This window comes from Scomber japonicus, chromosome 5, assembly GCF_027409825.1.
Source record: "Scomber japonicus isolate fScoJap1 chromosome 5, fScoJap1.pri, whole genome shotgun sequence".
NCBI classification, from domain to species: Eukaryota; Metazoa; Chordata; class Actinopteri; order Scombriformes; family Scombridae; genus Scomber; species Scomber japonicus.
Window position 1 is genome coordinate 13,226,903 of NC_070582.1, and position 21,264 is coordinate 13,248,166.

The following is a 21,264-nucleotide window of genomic DNA, read 5'->3' on the forward strand; positions in this document are numbered from 1 at the left end:
CAAGTCCTGCTGCTAAAAGGTGAAGTCCTGTTTAATCAATTGTATGTATTTATATATAGGGTATATATGAATGAATATAATCAGGGTTGGGAAGGTTACTTTGGAAATCTAATAGGTTCCAGGTCACTAGTTACCTTCCTTAAAATGTAATTTGTAATGTAACTGTCAATTACTTAATCAAAGTTGTGTAACTCAATACATTTGATTAATTTTCTAATGGATGTTTTCAGCTTTTAGGGTAAGTGTACCCATTAAACCCTAAATTCAGGTGTTTTTCATACTGAAATGACGTGTAAGGGATATAATTTCTTATGAGGCAAGATTATCTCTCATTTGAGAATGTATTTTAGTTAATGTAGGTTTTGGAATATAAAATAAAGATATTTTATAAAATAAGTCAAAAATCTGGCATGTGATTAAGTGGTAATGTAGCACTATTTAAGCCCACGTGTGCTCCAAATAAGGTTAACGTCATGATTTATTTACAAAATATAAAAACATTGATTTCAAAGAATTAAAAACCGCCATTTATGTATTCAGTAACATGTTAAATATTAAAAAATGAAATGAGGAAATAACACCAAGAAAAATCTTAAAGGTCTGCCTTCAGATGTAACCCTCTTTGTAACCAACATTTTAATTTAATTACATTTTTTTTCTCAGTAACTGTACCGAATTAGTTACATTTATTTTGTAATTAAATTACATAACACTGTTACATGTAACTAGTTACTCCCCATGACACAGATGAGGGGTCATGAATGAAGGAAAACGAAAAAAGTACACAAAACTGTTTATTCTTTCTTACTTTTAATCAATTTCACTTTTTTCTTGTGAGATACAAACCTTTTAGGACTTTAAAAGTCTTAACTTACCCAAATCTTAACTGAAACACAAATTCACACAAGGACATTAATTGCCCTGTGACAAGGGGTCACACATTGGTGTATTATGATACATGATATTAGGGCTGCAAATAACTTATGTTCATAATTGATTAATCTGTAAAAAAGAAATTTCTCAATTAATCGGTTAGCCCAACTGCTCATTTTTACCATGGGGCTCCATCACAAGTCAATCCAGAAATTAGTGCTGCTGCCACTGTATTTAAAGCGCTGAGCTCCAGATTTTAAATGTATCCGTCTTTGGTATAAAATGATATAATTGTATAAACATACTGTACAAAAAGCCAAATCAGCTTTTGGTTCTTCACTGGCTGCTCAAGGCTCCACAGTTGTTTAATTTCATTTCAAAACATGAACTACCCAAAAAAACCTATAAAGGTTCAGAGTGACAATCATAAAAAGAAGTTTGGTGATGAAACTGATGACAAATGGTGGAAAAGCAACAGCGCAATTGTCTTTTTTGTACAGTTCATCATGACAAAAAACATGTTAAAACAGTATTAAAGTAATACAGAATTTTTAAAATGTGAATCATGAAAATGTGCTTTAATTACATTTAATTTACAGTACTCAATATTCACAGATGTATGGAGAGCTATCATATGCTCTTATTTACAGATATGTGAGTGACTTAAGTGCAACATGAGTTGTAGACCAGCAAGTTATATTAGTGAATATTCCCCAGATTCACCATTTAGACTCGAGCTATTTATAACACAAAGTTACAGAAAGTCTTAATAATGTGAAGTGAAAGTTCATAACGGAAACATGAAAGTGCATACTGTGTTTTAAAGCCAACTTTTCAAACCAAAAGTTTTGGATGTGAAATAAAATGATAAAAATAAGTGAATACTTGAGAACCTCTTTTTAAATTATTATAATTATTAAAAATTCGGTAAAATATTTGGTTAATGTGAATTGAAGTTTTATGACAGTATTGATTACCATTCTAAAGACAACGGGCTCCATCATGAAAACCAGTTATTAAAGTTACTAAAAAAAATAAATTACAAAGTTGTGACAAAATCAAAGTGTAAAGGTCTAAAATACCGACAGGTGATTGTGGCATAAATCCCTGTAGAAAAGATTCCCGCTTCAAAGGGAATCTAATAAAAAGCAATAAAACAAAATATATTTCAATTTCATTTCATTGCATCTAAAATGGTGTCTCTGGATGCTTTTTGCAGAATTCAGAGTGCACTGAGGTACATTTTCAGACAAGAACAAAAAAGTATTGCATGTTGAACAACTTCACACGCTGTCAACAGATATTAAAGCACTGTAGCTTCTTTGAATGAGTCAATCCATCTGTTCAAAAAGAAAAATATTATTAATTATTTGTATTATTATTACTGTCACCATATGCAATCATGAGTGGTGTGCATCTTTATACTGTACCTTTGGGCAGTTTGGACATCATCAGCTTTAAAAATGTAGTAAAGTGTGTTTTTGTGGTAAAGCTTGAACTGTAACTTCTGTGATGAATCCACTTTCAACATGAATCCTAAAAGGGGCTGGCTCTCTAAAGCTGCAACATCCTGCATGAAGACAATAAAAGACAGGTGTTAGATAATTTTATAACATGACACCTGGTACAGGTACAGCTACAGGTTGGAGTCCTTACCTCACTTGCAGCGTAGGTGTACAGGACCTTGTCTTTGATCACAAACCACAACCTCTTCCCCTGCTTTTTATTGCGCTTTGACCTCTGCAAATAGCCACTCATGGAGGAGTTGTCTGTGTTTGCTGTCACCTGAAGAAGTAAAACGTGTTTGATTAGATATCTGGTCGTTGTTAACAACAATGTATCCTGATCAGGACAAAAACAACAATCACCTCTTTCAAGGCCGCAGGTATCCTCTTCTGCCTCCTGGAGAAAGCAAAGGTAGCTCTGCTGCCAGGGGATATAGCTGTGGACACGGCTTGTTCACCTGGTGAACAGAAATGTGCAACATGTAGTAGTTTAATCAGACACAAAATTCAGATAAAACAAGGTGCATCTGTGTGTAATCCACACGGACGTTTGTGTTTGAAGATGACGATATGTTGGGATCAGATTGTTGGGAACAATAGAAGGAAGACTTCCAGCAGACTTACTTTTCTGCTGCAGAACAGGGAAACACTGGTCACACACTCGTGCCAACTGGTTCTTAAGGTATTCAAGGCAGTGTTTGTTTGAGGAACAAGACTGGCACACCACCTGGTGGGATGATAAAGCGTTAAATACATTTTATCAGTTAAATCTGCTTTGCCGTTTATAATGATAGTTGTTTTTTTCGCAACTAATTTTTTTGAATTTTTCAGTAATTATATTTGGATTTAAAAAGGAGAGAGTTAATTCTGACCACTTTTTATCACCTCACCTTTCCACATGCTCGGCAGTGATGTCGCCTCCATGTCAGGGTGAACTCACAGGTGCAGATCATGCACATGGTGGTCCGTGGGTCAGGGATCCATATAGGGGCTTTGGATCCCAAAGGAGCACCATCACCACTACCCCTCAGTTCTACCTGAATATAAGAAAAACAGGTGTTAAATATCATTGCTTATACATACACTATATAATAGACTTTTGTATAATGCAGGCTCATACAGTGCAAACAGCAAATGTATAACTTTTCCTTTTTTAGGTTGCAATCTTACCTCCTCTGGAGTCTTGCCAGATATGAAACTGATTTTCTTCCTGGTGTAGTCATTGATTGCTGTGGAAATGGCCTCAAGCCATTCATCTCTCTCTGTGGCTGAACTGCAGTAAGAAAAACAAAGTGTGTTTAAACTCCTACACAGTATTCAAAACATGGTGTGACTATTATGAAATGAATTATGAAACAACACTTTTTTTTTAATTACCAAGAGATATCTTTTGTCTCTGACCCTTACCTTGCAGAGAGAATGAAGGAACGCTCCACACTCTCGATGTTCAGCTCATTCTGATAGGCCTCTTGACTTGGTTTGCTAACCTGTAATTATTTTCATTGTTAGAAGCATATAACACATTTTGTAATAATATCCATGTGAAATAATGGGTTAAAAAAAAGACAAGTCCTTACCTTCATCCCAGCCAGAGACAGCATGTTGTTTAGCTTGTACTGGCCTGACTGAACAGGAGTGGTGTAGAGCAATGTGTCGTTAAACTAAAGGAGAAATGACAATGATAAATCATTTCCATTCTCTTATTTCTTTTAAGTCTGACATTACTCATTACTAAAACTTAAAGCTAACCTTACCTTTGTTACATTTTTAAACATTTTTTTGTTTAGGTTAAAATGCTATTAATAAGGTAATGGCACTCTTAAACGATCCACCTGGCATAGAAACTCATCATTATTCCATTCTCATAATATTCTGTTAAAACTCTGACCAATCATATGATTCAGTCCGAATGATATGATTCAGTCCGAATGATATGATTCATCATACTTCGACAGGCTCAATCACCTTTGTACTTAAACATATACATTGGGATTTGACAATATAATGTCTTAGAAAGCAAAGCATTAACTAAAAAAGCAAGCCAGATTCTCACTCTTGCAGCCTGCATCTGATTACAGTAAAAAACCCTAAGAGATACATTTTGGACTAACTGCAGGTGAGTACGTGTGAGTGAGGCAGATGACACAGTATGATCACAGTATCGCCATGATCAGGTTATAAACAGGTTGAAATAAGAGAAGGAAGCGATAAGCGTGTACTGTACCAGGAAGAACATTCTGGGCTGCATAACCTTCCTGGACAGCTTCATCAGGATGCCCTCTTTCAGGAAGATCTGAGAAACAAAAATGTCATGAGAACAATTTAATCAATCAAGTTTGTTATTTCACTTTCGCATTTTACTGTTTTACTGTTGGCTGTAAGCTGATTTTAAAATGAAATAAAAATAAAGAGCCATATAAGACTTGATGAGGGTAATAACAAATAAATAGCAAACACATTGCATTTCTAAAATTACATATTTATGTAATAAAGTCTAATTTATGTTTATGTTGAATTATTTTGTGTTTCAAAGTGGTGCTATAACAAGGAATTACTTTCATTATCAATTGGTGTGTACTATAAAATGGCAGAAAATGGTGATGCATGTTTCTCAAAGCCCAAGATGGCACCTAAAATGTTATGTCAATGATATTCAATTTACTATTACAGCGGACTACAAAAAAACAGAAAATATCCACCAGAAAATGGTAGTATTTTCTTTAAAAATTATTAACAGGTTATCAGAATAATTGTTGGCAATTGATTGTCTGTCTATTGACTAATTGAGTAATCAACTAATCATTGCAATATTTAGTGAAATTAAAACCATTATGTGAAAAAATCTTTTTTTTTTTTTTTTAATTCTTCACATAGTGGATTTAATATAGAGACAATATAATAACACATACAACTCCAAGCAACATCTAAAAAGGACTCACCCTGCCAGGCTGGACAATCTCATGGTGGCCATTGAGACTGCACTGCACCTGAATCAGTTTCTGGAAGTTATCCTGATAGAAACAAGCAGACATGAGCAACCTATATGAAGCAATATCAACATGTTCAAATAATTAACCTGATTGTTGAATCTTAATTGGCTCTTACCCCTTGTTTCATGATGTCATTGGCATGATTGGCCACTTCTTTCACTATACCAAGAGCAGCTAAGTGGAACAACATATGTAAAGGTGTCACATACATTACATGCATGATATACATTTCTATTCTATACACTACACAGATGTAAAATGCCTCTTGGTTTACCTTGTGTGTCCTTGTAATCATCTGAGTCGTCAGACAAGTTTTTTAGATAGTCTGAAACATGATTAGAAACATTTCAGGGTCAGGGTCAACAGTCTAACAAAACCAGTCAAAACTGCTAATATACTATGTAACAAGTGCTCAGTGTTGGGTAGTAAATTCTTGGAATGTAATCTGAAATTAAAACCCCCGGATAAAAAGGTCTACAGGTGCTTACATAATACGATTATACAAGAGTGACGTGAGGAACATTCTTCACATTTTGGCACCGAGTGAGCGACCCTGATCCATTAGACTCATGGAACGGTAAGCTCACTCATGTTAGAGCTCATGTTATGTCACCAAATCTGATTTGGGCTGCACTTCAAAAATCTTATTATATGAGACAAGACAGAAATTCCAAACAATTTTCTTATTATGGACAGCAGAGGGCAGCATGATGCCTACAATGACACATCACAGCTTTGTCAAACTGGATTTAGGAGCCTACTTCTATTTTAATATGGTGCTTTTTAAGTTGAATATGAACTTGATTTCTCATGGTGAATAAATGTAATGCTGTGAATACAACTCTTCTTTAGATGTACCTGTGAGCAGCAGCTGATACTGAGGTATCCTCTGAACTGGCTTTAGTAGGTAATGCTTCAGAGCCAAGTTGGCACAGCGTGGACTAGCCTGAGAAGAATAATTTACATTCACAATTTTTAGAAACAAACTCACATATAAATCTTCTTCACTTGCATAAGCAATTGGAAACTCATTGACCCAGAAACCCAACCCTACAGACAGAGAAAACAGGTTGGACAAGCCTCATTACCTCAAATTCCCGTACCACTGCGCTGAATGCTGGGTTCTTCTTACTCTGCTCTTCCAGTAGAGCCACATTCTTGTCATACTCTCGAATGTAAGTAGAGTACATCTTTAGATAGGGGCCTTTCTTCAGGAATATGTCTGCCAGCTGGGCATTGTCATCCCTGTCAACAAAAGAAAGCAGAATGTGATAAACTAGAAACTCTGTCACCTTCTTGAAGATGTGTGCACACTACATGTAACGCCTTTGGAAAGTCTGATGTGTTCAGGATTGTGATTTAAGTATGTTAGAGGGGGACAATAGTACGAAGACACCAGGACATTACATCTATAGGTGAATGTTGAACATCTAATGTAAAATACACAGACATTAAAATACTTTATAAACTGTCTTGAACAACGTTTTGGAACCTGGCTGCAGGGATTTGCACACATTCAGCCACAAGTACATTAGTGATTTAGGGCACTGATGTTGACTAATAAGGCCTGACACTTGGTGGTCCGCTTCATCCCAAATGTACTGAGGTACAGTAAAGTAAGGTAATTCTTTATTCTTTATGTCATTTTGTGAAACGAAATGTTGTTTCTCACCAGCTTCTGACATGGCAAATAATAATGTAATAAATAGAAGATAGCAAATAAAAAAATAATAAACTAAAAAAATAAAGTAAAATTAAAAACAAATTTAAGAGTGCCTGAACATGGACACACTCATTTAGTAGCAGTCCTCTCATGGAGAGGGGTTGATAGCAAGTTCTTAATAGCAAACTCAGAAAATGATTTTGTTATGGAATCATCTTTGTGCCTGCTCAGGTTAAAGCAACTGGCACAAAGTTAGAAGCCCATAATAATCTAAAATCATTGTCAGTAAATCATACAAAGAAAGTCTCTTACTAACACTATACAAAAATGTGAAGACACCTGTGTCCACATCTTTTTGGCCATGTATTGCAGGTGCATACACTGCTGTTTGATCCAGTAAATGTAATCAATACACTCATATAAATGTAAAAAAAAAACTTGGTTGTGCAGGTACCATTTGGCCACTCTGAGCTGCAGCTCTCGGAGCAGGTCTTGGTTGAGTTCATAGAGCTGGGGGAGGTAGTACAGGATCTGGTTGAGAAGACGCTCCTCAATCACAGGCTTCTGACGGGATGCTTTGGATACTGCCTCACGGAAGTCCTATAGTCCAGATAGTCAGACAGATTGGACTGAGATGGTCAAAAACAGAAAGACATGTCTGACCGACAGGAACAACCTGGTGTTTGTCAAATATAGTATTTTCTGAACTGTTATTGTTGAACTGATTTTCTTTGCATTTTTTTTAAAAATGCAACCGTCTGATAGCACAAGATCACATTAGTCTCCCCGTCTTGGCTCTCTGTGTTCTGCCTTGCAAAATGTGTAACATGGTCCCAAAAAAAAAAAGCACAGAAAATTGGCTAGGTTCAAGGAACCAGAAGTAGAGATGTTGTCACATGAGCTACGCATAAGTAACTTGAAACATTTGCTTATTTCCAGTATACCATGAATCAGAGCCTCAGGATGATGTTTCTGCTTCTTTTTCTGATGATGTGGAACTTTTTTGGTGGTTTATGGAGACACAAGGCAAATAAAACTGCTTACAGACTTTGTACCCAGTAGAGAGCTCCTGTGGTTAACATGTTTGATCTCCTCCTGCTAAGACAGCTGACAGCGAGGGAGTGGGCCACATGGAAAGGATTTGGCAGGGAATTAGAAAAAATATGGATGTTTCATGAGATAAAAAAAAGAAAGAATATTCTGAATGAATATTCTTTTGATGATAATGAAGTGGACACAATTAGCACCAGGGCTGACAAGAAGCTGTGATGCTTCAGTTTGGTTTCATATTCTGTGTATTAGAAAATATGTAAATGTTTAACTCTGTTCTTCTTTTCCTCAATTGAAAACTCATCAGATAGACAAACAATGCCTTTTCATTAAGTTAAACATTGATATTATCAACCTTCTGTTTTTGGGAAGTTGACATTTTGGAGACAATGGGGTTTTCACCTGACAGCAACACAACATGCAAAACATAACACACGCATTGCTAAAAATATGGCTCAACTGATAACTTTCATAACAACACACAACAACCCATGTTATCATTAATCAGTTTGTGGAAAGCTGGCTGAGTTCCTGGTGGAGACGAACCAATAATAAGTCACCTACATTCTTTTGAATCATGTTATGACTGTTTCTCATTACTGAACCTGGTGCCTCTACAGTCCACAGAGACCAGCGTACTTCCTGTCTGTGCTCTTAGTCATTGCTAATGACTCATGACAATTTCATGATCTTGTGACTGTACTCATCTTTTTATGAAAACAGTGATAAGAAAGGTTTGATGTGGTTATCAGGATATTGTACTTCAGGCCTACCTGTAGTTTTGTTTAGGTGCATGGCCTTGCTCCTTCTGGCAGGGGGACTGCCAATGGAAACTAGCCTTTTGGCTACAATTGGGTGCATTGTTTTTCATACAAATGTTTATTAATGTACACTGTCCCTCTTGAACAAATAAAGATAAATACTAAAAAATACTAAATGTTGGAGGATATAACAGTTCATCACATAGGAGTTTAAATTTCCAGTGAAATACTTTAATTTTGAGGTAAACAGACAGATTGCATTACAGTATTGTTAGTCTTCCATATGTCTAATCATCCCTGTTGGTTACTTTCAGTCTGTGACCCCTGTAACTCTTTTGTGTTTCCTTATGTGTAATATCATTATTTTAGTTTAGTTTAGTTTGTGTTTTAATTGTCCCACCATTGTGACTGTGTTTGTAACTGTGATTACATTTTTGTCAGTCTGATAGTGAGTCTGACCACCACTTTAGCAACTATTGGATGAATTTCCATGAGATTTTTTTTAGTGTCATGGCTTTGGTTTATGACAAATGATGTTGTTTCCCAAACACGTTTTGTGTGACGTACAGAGAAACCAGATCATCGTAATCATTTTGGTGACTTTGACCCATTGCAGATTAAATTCTCTGAAACATAACACCATCCATCCACAAACTTCCAGACAAGCATAGTGTTACTGTCAGATCATACTACTATGGAAATTGTGGGGGAAAACCAAGAGGAATGTGAGCCATGTGGGTGAGACGGGTGTACACACAGTCTTATCCTGCATGGGGTGTGCCCCAGTGGCTAGCATAATCAAACACATATGGAGAATGTGGGCTCACACAGTGGACTAGCACTAGATAAAACATACAGAATAACACTTGCCTCTCATAAAGCAAACATGGAACTGGTTTTTGTGTAAACCAAATGTAGCATTAAGCATTATGTGCATTATGTGTGTTAGTACTTACGACGTGAAGCAGTTTCAGGACATCAACAAACCTAAGTAAACAAAAAAAAGTTCAATAATGGATGAGTAAAGTAACAAATAAAGTAACTTCACCCAATATTTTCTCTCTACTTTAGCCACACTGATCATCTGTGCTTTTTTAAAAACATTTCAATTTTAAAAAATTAAACCGCTACATGTGTTTCCAAAAACATTGTCTTTTATATAAACACACAGGAAGGCCTGTGTGTTTTCATTTTGTACCAAAGAAACAGTTCCTATAAAGCTATTATCCAGAGTGATGGGGACACTGACTCTAGACTGAGGTGCTGCTGCTGAATTTCTTTTTTTGTAAATTTTAAAGGCTCTGAGTGCCAACAAAACAAAACAAACAATAACAAAACTGCATGGCTAGATACCACTAAATTTAAGTGAGATTTTTGTAAATCAATGCTCAATGCTGGAAAAAAAACAAAGACTCTTACACACTCTCAGAGCTCATGATCTCTGTAGCGATGTGGTGTATCTTGCTCTTCTTCGGTCCACTCGGCGTCTACCACAGGTGCAAAAACACAGATTTACAATCTACTTAAGCAGACCTCATTATAAATGTGTTCACAGGAGATAGGTGCTATGCATAATACACTCACCAGCCACTTTATTAGGTGTACCTGTACAATATAATGCAATCCAATACAACAGCTCTGACATATAAATTGTACTTTTACAAAGCTTATACATTCTTATTTTTGGTTTGCCATGTCAGAAACATCATAATTCTACTTTATGTTTGTTACTGAGGTCGTAGTAGGTGGTGATAGTAGAATAGATTATTATATCATTATATGGAAAAGTGTTACTGATATTTTGTCCACTCCATTAAAATTAACATGAGGAGGGCAAAATACACTTTTCAATGAATAATCATATAGACTTTCATCATGATCAGTGAAAATGAGGGCACACGTGTCAAAAAGAAGAGCGGAAACTGTTCCCCAGTGGACTATAACCAAACCATCAGACCTCACAAAGAACAAACCCTGTGAGATAAATCCAGGAAATGTTTCCAAGCATGTTGTTGGGACTTAAGTCATGAATCTAACAGTGTCTACTCCTCACCGCACTCTCCTCTGGCTGCTCAGGTTCCCCTTTACTTGAGATGGAGCTACTATCGTCCTCATCTGAGGTATGTGCCATAATGTCATCATCTGAGAGCCCATCATCCAGGGGCGTCACCTCCTCATCCACAGAGCTTCTGTTAAAAGGGGAAGGATGTTAGGATCAGAGGAGATAAGAAAAGGATGATAGAGGATGGACAGACCATATTTTGCACACATAGAATCAGCTGATGGTATTTCATAAAAACACTGTTAGTGCAGCACATGATGACACACCTTTAAACATGCACATGGCTTACGATTAGTGTAAAATTTACAAGAAAGTGAGGATGGGGGAAAGAGTTGGGGTTTGGAATAAAAACACTCTATGTCAGCATATAGTGTGAATAAGTCCAGCAGCATTCTAACATTTCCTGATCTGACAAAGTGAGTCATGAACAAGAGCACACAGGAAGGGGGGTGCTGACACAGCCGGAAAAAAACTTTAAATGATAACCATCAGCACTGTCACATAATACTAGCCTTGGTCCAGCTGCCTGCTTTTGGCCAAATTCACCCATGTCCAACATTAACAAACTCCAAACCACAACACAAACCACTAATTATCACACATTTCACATCACACATTTTACTTTGCAGCTCTAAAATCATTATATATGAAAGGCTAAATTGAAACAGCACCAAAGAGAGACTGCATATCTAAAATGCCACAACTCCCTGTGGGAGTACTAAATGTGAAACAACGGCACCTCCCTGAATAAACTGCAAAACAAGAAATAGGCCAAACAGCCCACCGAATAAGTTAGACTCTATAGGTCTTACACATTGTGGCATGTTTATAGGGGCTGTTGCAGTTAACTGTGACTAGTCTCTGTTTGTGAGCTGCTTAAAGTGTTTTAACATGTGACTGTTGAACAGTGTAAAATGAAGAGGGCTGACACCCTAAGCCATCGAGGCAGAGTGTACAGTTACACAAACTGTAATCCTATTTTTCACCAATGCAAGCTGACTTCTGCTCACTTGGATTGTTTGCTTAAAGGAATATTACTCCCAAGAATACACACACCACACACAACTAGTTTAATTACATTAATTAAGCACAAAAATAAAAATAAAAAAATAAAAATCAGCTACCTTTAGGGCAATTGTATTTAGCCATACTTTTTTCCTTAGGTTTTTTGTTCCCAGGTTTTGGGCACAGAAAAATTCAACAGCAGTGTATCAATGTAGCAACAATGACCCTGTTTAGGTTAAAATTATTATATTTATTTTTCAAGGCCTGTATACAAAACCCATTAAAGAAGAGATGTACTGTGCCAACTAGGCACTAATTTCCATTTGTAGTCCATGGGAAGGTAGACACCAATTTTACACCAGTTAATCAACAGATCTCACTGGCAACAGTTTTCATAAGGACTCATTCTTATGATAAAAAGTAGTTCATTTTAAAACAGCTGACAGTGAGCTGAGTGGGATATCCTGAGTAACCTGCTTCTGGATAGACACATGCTCTCTAAATTCTTTAAACACTGCATTGAGTAAATGAAACAATCTACTTACTGCTAGATACCACTGAAAGTAAATGAGAAAACATGTATTTTTGTGATGTGGGTAAACTGACCCTTTAAGAATTGAAACACTTGCTGTTTCAGTGCCCTCTTAGCCTCAGATAAGATAAACTGCTGAGCTACGATGTCCCAGTGACACACGTCATTACACAAAAACAAGGCTCCAAATTTCTTGACAAAGACATTTTGAACTAATTACCCAAGCACACACTCTCGCCTTGTAGTCCAAAGGTTGTCAAGCAGAGCTGACTCTGTTAATAAGTATAAAGTACTAACTTAAATAATTCATGAGCAATCTAAATTATGAAGTCAATCCACAATCCATCAACACCTGAGAGGCTGTAAAGGCACGCGTGCCAGCATACGAGTCAAACTCCTCTAACAGGAAGCTGCAACAAAAGACACAGTGTTGCATGCTTCACGGCAAATGATCCAGAGTCACTCTCTGTAAATAGATTTTACAGATTAATAGTTTTAAAAAGATACCAGTGATTTCCTGACCTTCTTTTGAAAACAAGAGCAATCACCAGCAACATATAGATCATGATAGAGACAAGAGAATTAGAGAGATACAGAGACAGTAATGAAACTATCATAATCTACCTGTCATAGTCTCCATGTCCTAGTTGGTGGCCAGAGTCTTTCTGCAGGGACATATATGGCTCCTGCTCCTCATAAATGCCATCATCATTATACATAAAACTCTCCCAGGCTGCAGGCTGTGAGGCCTGAGGCGATGCTGTCCCCACTTGCACATTCACATAGTCTGAGATCTCCTCATAATGAGGGATGTTCTCATAGTCAACAGGTTGTTCGATTCCAGGTGAAAACTCATCTCTATCCACGTTTTGCTCTACTCCAATCAGCGGGCAGGATAATTTTCGTTGAGACCTAACATGCACGTGGACACTCTGGGGTCTATCTTGATCACTGTCCACACACTGCTCTGTTTCATTCACAGTGCACTCTGATGTCTGGCCTCCTTTTACTATCAGCTTGGGCAAAATCTTCACTGAGAGCTTCAAGTCCAGCAGTTTCCGGAAAGAGTTTCTCTTTTGTCCATTAGAGCGAATCAGGTCTGCATCAGAGAATGACTTGGCTCTCACGCTGACACGAGAAGGTTTACTGGTTCCAGCTTTTAAGAGGCATCTTTTTGGTTTTTCATCTGGAGGCGAAGGAAGCTCCCTCTTCACTCTCTCCTCCAAAACACAATCCTGCATAGGAAGATCCTGCCTCTTCTCATTATCTGCTAATCTCCCCTCTTCTTTCTCCTCAGATGATTCCTTCTTCTGCAGCCATGCCATTGGGGTGCTATGTCTCTGGGGCTTCTTCGGAGCTACCTTGACCACCCCATCTTCTGCTGCCACAGACGGCAGGCTGATCACTGGCTGACTGAGCAAATAGCTGGAGGGAGGACAGTGTGTTAGATCACTGTAAACTGCCTCCTGATCATCCCTTCCTTCCCTCTCCACCTCTTCATCCTCCTTGTCAACCGATATCTCCATCTCATTGATGTTGCTGTCCCAACCCAGGTCTTCTTCCTCCAAATCATTTGGTGGTGTCTGAGGAGCAGAGGTTGGCGACCTCTCAGGTGTAGACAGATACAGCTTTTTCCTGGGCGGAGGGGCTGGTGGGGCGCTGGGTTTCCTTGCAGACATAAAAAACAGTGGCTGCCTGTTTTCACTAACAGGTACGCTGACAGACAAGGATGAGCTGCCCTTCCCCTCTGATGACAACTTCAACTCTTTGACGTTTATTTCCCTCCCCTCCTGGCTTGAAATATCTTCCCTGTCCTCCTCCACCTTTTCCTGACGGGTCAGCACAACCTTTCTGGGTTTCCGTGGTACAGGGACAGGGATGGGCTTCCTAGAAGCTGCTGGGACTGGTTTGGGTTGGAGCACACAACGCTTCTCCTCTGAGCCAAGAGCATCTTCCTCTGGTCCTCGCCCAGGTGCACTCAGATGTATGACATTACCATTTGCCTCATCACTCCAAGTTCTGCGAGGAAGAGACGGCCTGACTGTCACCTCGGGGCTGGAGGTATCTGTGTCTGTGCTGGGGCTTTTTTCAAAAGCAAGTGTCTGTTGGAGCGATTTATGGTCTGTGAGGTGGGTATTGGATGAAGTAGTATTCATCACTTGGCAATTAGCATTGTCCATCTTCTCTGTGCTGTTCTCCAAAGTGCCTCGAGATGTAGGCATAGCCTTTCTGTTCTCTGCAGTTTTACCCCTCTGTGAGGTTTTCAAGTCTTTCTCAATTTTGTCTGTGAGTGCTGTGTTCTTGATGCACAGGCAGTTCTCCTGGCTACACAGACAAATAGGAATAATATAATCCCAATCTGGCTTTTTGTTCTCTTGCTGTATTCCATTTTGGGAATTAAGGAGACCAATGGGGACCCGTGGGGTTTCTGTTACAGGTGTTTGGTGCAGGCTCTTTGAAGCGAGGGGTTTGGACTCCACAGCACTGAGTTTGGAGAGGCAGGGTTTGGGGGCCAGTACTGGTTTAACCCTCCTCTGTGTGCCAGGCGATGGGAGCGAGAGGCCATCTCTTCTGGGGGTTGAGGGAGAAAGCCCTGGCCTCTGGGGGTGGACTAACTTTGGTTTAGGGGCCAGGGGTGGTTTGTGCATGCCTGAGGAGAGAGAGACAAAAGATAGACAGTAGAAGTTCAGATCAGATGTAAAAAAGCAAGCTGTAAGACTAATTTCACACCACAGAAAGCATGTTCTGAATTGCAGAATGGCATATTTGATGCATTTGTAGACATATGACAGATGTGGCCTTAATGGGAGTTCGCTCTTTAACTCTTAAAATCTGCTTGGCACCACTGATCCTAGCCTAGTGACAGCTTAGTATAAAACCGCCATAAAGCACTAAACCACCTCTCGGGGGGGTTCAAATATCACATGGCTTTTGTTTTCCACAGCACACAACAGCACAATAATCCGGCTAATGGTCCATGTCAACAGGCAGAGGAGGAGAGATGGTAAAATGAAGAGTGGGGGTGCAGGGGCTAGAAAAGATCGTGCAAACTGGTAGATCTGGCTGAACTGGTGTCCTAATTTTTTCTGTGACACACAAATTAGTAGCTTGCTGAGGATTGTTGTTGTATTTTTCCCCTAGTGAATCACACATCCCCCCTATTCAGCAAGTTTGACCACAGTTTGACAGACAACACATCTCCAAAACAAAAACAATACTTTAATTTGTAGATTCTAGGCACAATAATCCATTAATTGAAGGACTCAAATATGAGCGAGTTATGCTCTAAATCAGTGGTTCTTAAAGTGGGGCTCAGAGACCCCTGAGGGTCCCTAAGCGGGTTTGCTGGGAGTCCCCAGCAAAAAGGGGGAGTGATTGAATTTCACCTTAGTTCTATCCATAAGTAACACAATGACAGAGTATCTATGGCTATTTTGGTCATAGGTTTCATACACTTTCTGTAATAAAACATATAAACATCTTATCAGAGGTGGGTTCATGGGACAACATTTTTACCAAATGGGGATCCGTGATCTAATTTGTGTCAGTCCTTGACATGAAAAAGTTTGAGAACAACTACTATAAATGAGTGACACAGGTTAAATGACAGGACCTATTCCCCTGAATTGACATAATACAAACAGCAAGTACTTGTTCAGTAGTGAATACAAAGTCAGTTAAGAAACTTCAACAAGAGAAATCTGCGAGCAACGAGGGTCGCTTACCTGAGTTCATCATTGCTTGACTCTGTTTCGTCCACTCTTCATAAGTCAGTGCAGCGGAATCAAACCATCCTTTATATCCGGATACACAGAAAGCCGTCAACTCAACATAAGTTACCTGTCAAAATCAACATTTTCTTCGCTTCGTTGGAGCAACTCTGCGATCCTGCCGCAAACACTTTACTCTCTCACTAGAGCTGCACTGGCTGCCAGCGATACACCATCGAGCTTCCTCTTTTGTTTCCACAAACAATCCACTAGAGGTCCCCACGAGCCACAAACAAGCAGAATCAATGTAAGAAAAACTAAGTGTAGCTGTATTTTAGTACTACATTATTTAAGTCTGGCTTAGTCTGTAAAATCCTGAATACTTTGGCAAAATGTTAAGTTATCACTACGTAAACTACTACTATCTGCTCCCAATTATCAATATTTCTAACTAAATTGCATTAAGACGTGACTATTCATCATTACACAGGAATTTTCCAGTGATGCATTATCTTTCCACATACATCATCATCATTGCTAAAATTAACACCTTATTACTAAGAACCAGAAATGTGAGTGGGAGCCAGCTGATGCTTTGCAAGTTATATTTGACGTACCATTGAGGAAGTAAAACTCAAAATACATCATTTATCTGCGGCGCTTTCATCATGCTGTCACTTTGTCACCAGGTCAGCGGTTTTAACCCCATTTGACAGGAAGGAAGACGGATGCATCACAATAGTTGGCGAGGCTGTGGGTGTATTATATTAAAAAGAAGACCACATAACTGAAAGTGTTTTGTTTTTTTTATTAAATCCGTTCATGTTTACTTAAAATATCACCACATATTTCCGGGGTATCTCTTATTTATGTAAAAGTATATCATTCAGAAAACAAATAAACATCAGCAGTCACTGATTATCTTTGATGATGGATCTTTTGCCCTGATGCCCACAGTGCTTCCTACTGCCAGAAGATAAAAAGCATTTTCCATCTCAGTTATTGGACTAATTACTAGTGCCAACCTGCAGCATAAGCAAAGGTTTCTGCAGTTTTATTGCAAATTAACTTAAGTGTTAACCCACAGTTGATGCGATTTGGAGACTTTGTTTCTGAAATGAACACAAGTGGGCTGATGCAGATAAAATCACCCAATGAGAACATATTCAGTGCATGATAACAGGAACATGAGGAAATGCAGGAGTCTTTCTCGGTTTGATAGAAAGATCTCTCTGTCGTTGGTGTGATGCTTCAGGAACTTGATTGTTTCTTCTGTTCATAGAAAAAAATGTTTTTAGTTGGATAAAGAAAGTAGAAACACATAAGATAAAACATAAGATAAAAACAGAAAGGCAAAGATTTATGAAAACATAACAAATAATAGAAATAATATCAAAATATGTTTCAAAGCCAATATTCACACAGAGCAATAAATGCTCAGGAATTTTAAATATTATGTCAATCACATACATGTCATTGGCCTTTTCCATTTCCACTAAAGCAGACAATGTTGTGTCAACTCTGGTTAGCGTTACATCTTGTGAGATGGGTGCATCAGTGGCTGCAGGGATATTCACTGTATCACTGCAAGTAAAGGACAGAAAATATAAGCAGAGTCTGAGGTTTAAACTTAATTAAATCATCTTCCTAATTTCTAAAATGTTTATTAGTAAAATAATTACCCTGTGCTTTATTTGTACAAATTCCATGATGACCCTCAACAATAATTTTAATTTCATTCTTTGTCACTTTGACACAACTCACATGGTTAGTAGACTACCGTAAATAAGATGTGCACTGGGTGTGCTGCAGTAGTACCTGAACTTGTAGTCTGAAGGGAGGCACAGACCTAATCTGTAGTCTCCCCTGGTTCTGGAGATTTGCTTTTGAAGGTCCCTGACTGAACAGCTGTGACCACTGCATATGTAGCCAACAAACAGCAACTTCCCTCTGATGTACATCTGCCACATTAACAAGGAGAATTTACATTATATGTGTGGAAAATTGGGAAACATGATTCACATACTGATTGATTTCACATCAGAGGAACCTACAGTGTGTGAACTCAGTATCCTGTCAATCATAATGGCTGCTCTTTCTGATTTCTGAGTAACACCTCTGGGCCTTCAAGTGCAAACACAGTTCCATGTCACAGTTATTCTTGTAGTTTCAGTTTGATTTATGGACTGAAGGAGGGATTTTCATCTTACTGCAAAAATCAGTGGAGCAGCTGTCATGACTTTGGGCAGCGCTTAAAATTAAAGCTCCCTTTTGTAATTAGGAAGTGCCATCCCTCACTGCTTGTCAGCCTACAGTACCTTTATAATAAATGACTGGGTTTGTTGGAGAGGACAGCATCTTACTATAGTCTTCCTCAGCCCATCCCCCAACTGCTATCGCCTCCCGTGCTTTAGTCGAGCATTGCTGCCACCCAGTGGGATCCCTGGAAACATGCAGTGTGCAGAGGATGCAGCCTTTGGCCAAAGCTGCAGTGGGTTTACTGACCAGGATCATCCCAGGAGCAGCATTGTGCCGTTGCTGCAGCAGGATGTTCTCGACTCCACAGCTGCTTTTCCCTGTTGACATCTCATATCTCACCAGGCGAAATGAGTCCATCTGGCACTGGATTTGAAAAAACAAGAAAAACAGTTACCAGAAATGCAGACAATAGCCTGCTGACTATAGGCTGCCTTTCACTGACTCTTTGTTTTGTAGCCTATGCAAAGCTTTGTTGTCCTTGTAAAATGTGCATCAGTATCCAGACAATTCCTGCACACTTGATTATTAATCTGGATGTTATTTTTAACTGATACAATGAATAAGTAATGCACACACTGAGACAGACTGGGTATCATATATACATATGGTTGCATGTGTTTAACACATACAGCATGTGAACAAAATAGCAGAAAATTGCTGCTTTTAGCATTATATAAAGACAGCATTTACACCTGAGTGCAGGGCATTGGTCTGTGCTTATTCCTCCTCCTGTAAAGCTGCTCCAGCGCATCTTGGTGGGGTGCTGAGTGTGTATTGATGGGTTGGCGTTGTGGAGTCACACACACCACCAGAATCTGTTGACTGTGTGGAGGCTGGCCCATGACGAAGGCATCGTACTCCAGGTCTGTTACCACTGGCATCACTGTAGTGCTGCAGCAACACCGCCTCCGCCCTCCCTCCCCCAGCATGGCAGCTCTCAACAGAGGAGGGCACACTGTGAGGGGGATGGACGGGGTGAATGACGACTGGGCCGGACAGTGGGTGACAACGGATAGTCCAGACAACTCTGGATTGTTTGGAATAATCACTGACCTGGGAGGGTGAGGTAGATTGTGAAGCTGTCACTGTAAATAAGGCTTTTATGGACTGCAGTAAACAATAATGTTTGAATGAGTTGTGGCGCCTGTCAGTGATACAAGTGGATCTTACTCCAGTTTGATGTTGCCATGAATCTGAAGGGGTCCAATTTGTGTGACACGGGACTCCTCCTTTGCTCGCTTTTTAGATGTCCTGGCAACAAAAATGTCAAATAGTGAAAAGACCCCTTATTTGGTCTTACATAATGCATCATACAACCATAGAAAACCCATAAAAAACTCAAGCACATCAAACTGATAAATAAACTGCCTGTTTTATCATTATTATAAAATAATTGGTTTCTGTTTAAAGATAGATAGATACACAAATACTATCCTATATCTATCTACTATCTTATATCCTAAAATATCCATAATGCCATTCTTTTGTTTCACATTTTCTGCCTGTCTTGTGCTTGTCTTTCATGCCCACAGTTTATATCGCTTGTGTTAAAAGTTTACAGTCCCCAATCCCTGGCATGGTCCCCCTTTAAAGGAATAGGTCAACATTTTGGAAAATGTACTTATTAGCTTTCTTGCCAAAAGTTAGAAATTGATACTACTCTCATATCTCTCATGTCTTAGAAAGAAAACAATCATTGGTCAGAAAATGTCAAATTATTCCTTTAACATTTTTTTTACTCTAAAGACCTTAAATGTTGACACAGGACTTTCCTCAAACATCCTGGTCCTAAAGTAACTGAGCACAGTGTGCACCTTGGCAGCTTGACTGAGGAGTCCATTGGTCTCTCTGCTGGTGGGCTCTCTGCAGTGGTCTCTCTGTGCAGCTCCTGTAGCTCACTCCTACTCTCCTCTTGCTTGACAGGCTCAGCATCTGCACATCTAGGTGGGTTCAGGGAGGGCAGAGTAGCTAACTGTACCTCTCTCCTCAGCCTGGTCCTCAGTGGGGCATCTGGCATCCGCTTCGTGTTAGGACACTTGATACCTGAAGGAGAGAAAAAGGTCAATCAGAAATGCACAGAGATAGTGAGTGACACAAGTGACCGTGAACAAGATCCTGATGGAACTATTCAATAATGTTGAGTTTGCAAGATGAGGTGATACTGTAACTTTTTGCTTCATTCAACTACTTGAAACAACCTTAGCAGGTCAGATTGGCTCAGAGTTACTTTTATTTGCACTGCGAATTTCACCATGAAGTATTTCAGTTTGATCACATATTTCAATAAAGCTTGAAAGGCTGTGTTCACAAACTCAGAGCTGGTACATACCAATAGCCACACGATAATAGTCCAGCCAGTCATCCAGGGCCTTTCGTGCTCTCTGCTGAAGTCTCTTCAGATCCCTGCCAGCATGTCCTCCTCTTCTCCACTGTGCTGACGGCTCCTCCAGCCCCTCCACCTCTCTGACCATCTGGAAGGCATCCTGGGAGCACACAGACACCTTTCAAACATCATTATATGCATGGTAGCTTACATGATATAGAACAACATAAGACATTTAGCATTTTTCTCTGCAGAACTGTTAGATGCTCCAGATTTTAGTTCTTTCTTAACATCAACACACCTGATCGTCAAAGGACAGTCTAGAACTGGCCTGATGTCATTAAAGTCCTTATCCTTAATACACTCAAACATTAATATCATAAAAAGTCTCTTACAGGCGTTAGAGTCAGGTTCCTCATGCTTTCTATGACCACAACAGGGGATTTCACATTCCTTGTCTGCAGGTCTTGAGCAGTATCGGAGGTGAACTTCCCATCTGTCTGCAAACAAGTCTGCCAAAGCAAAGTAGCA

At 39.1% G+C, this 21,264-nt stretch overlaps 1 protein-coding gene across 1 annotated transcript; it reads right to left on the reverse strand.

Moving 5' to 3' along the window:
- Positions 1-2,108: 2,108 nt before the first annotated feature.
- Positions 2,109-15,089, reverse strand: LOC128359376 (FYVE, RhoGEF and PH domain-containing protein 6-like). Its single transcript, XM_053319869.1, has 20 exons — positions 13,066-15,089; positions 10,896-11,031; positions 10,262-10,329; positions 9,799-9,829; positions 7,486-7,631; positions 6,457-6,613; positions 6,227-6,314; positions 5,643-5,693; positions 5,484-5,542; positions 5,318-5,389; positions 4,603-4,671; positions 3,956-4,039; positions 3,786-3,865; positions 3,549-3,651; positions 3,269-3,415; positions 3,003-3,105; positions 2,742-2,836; positions 2,530-2,658; positions 2,304-2,443; positions 2,109-2,213 (listed from the first exon to the last, which is right to left on the reverse strand). The coding sequence occupies exons 1-20, from the start codon at positions 15,087-15,089 to the stop codon at positions 2,177-2,179; spliced, it is 3,819 nt and encodes a 1,272-aa protein (XP_053175844.1). The 3' UTR covers positions 2,109-2,176.
- Between the last annotated feature and the right edge of the window lie 6,175 nt (positions 15,090-21,264).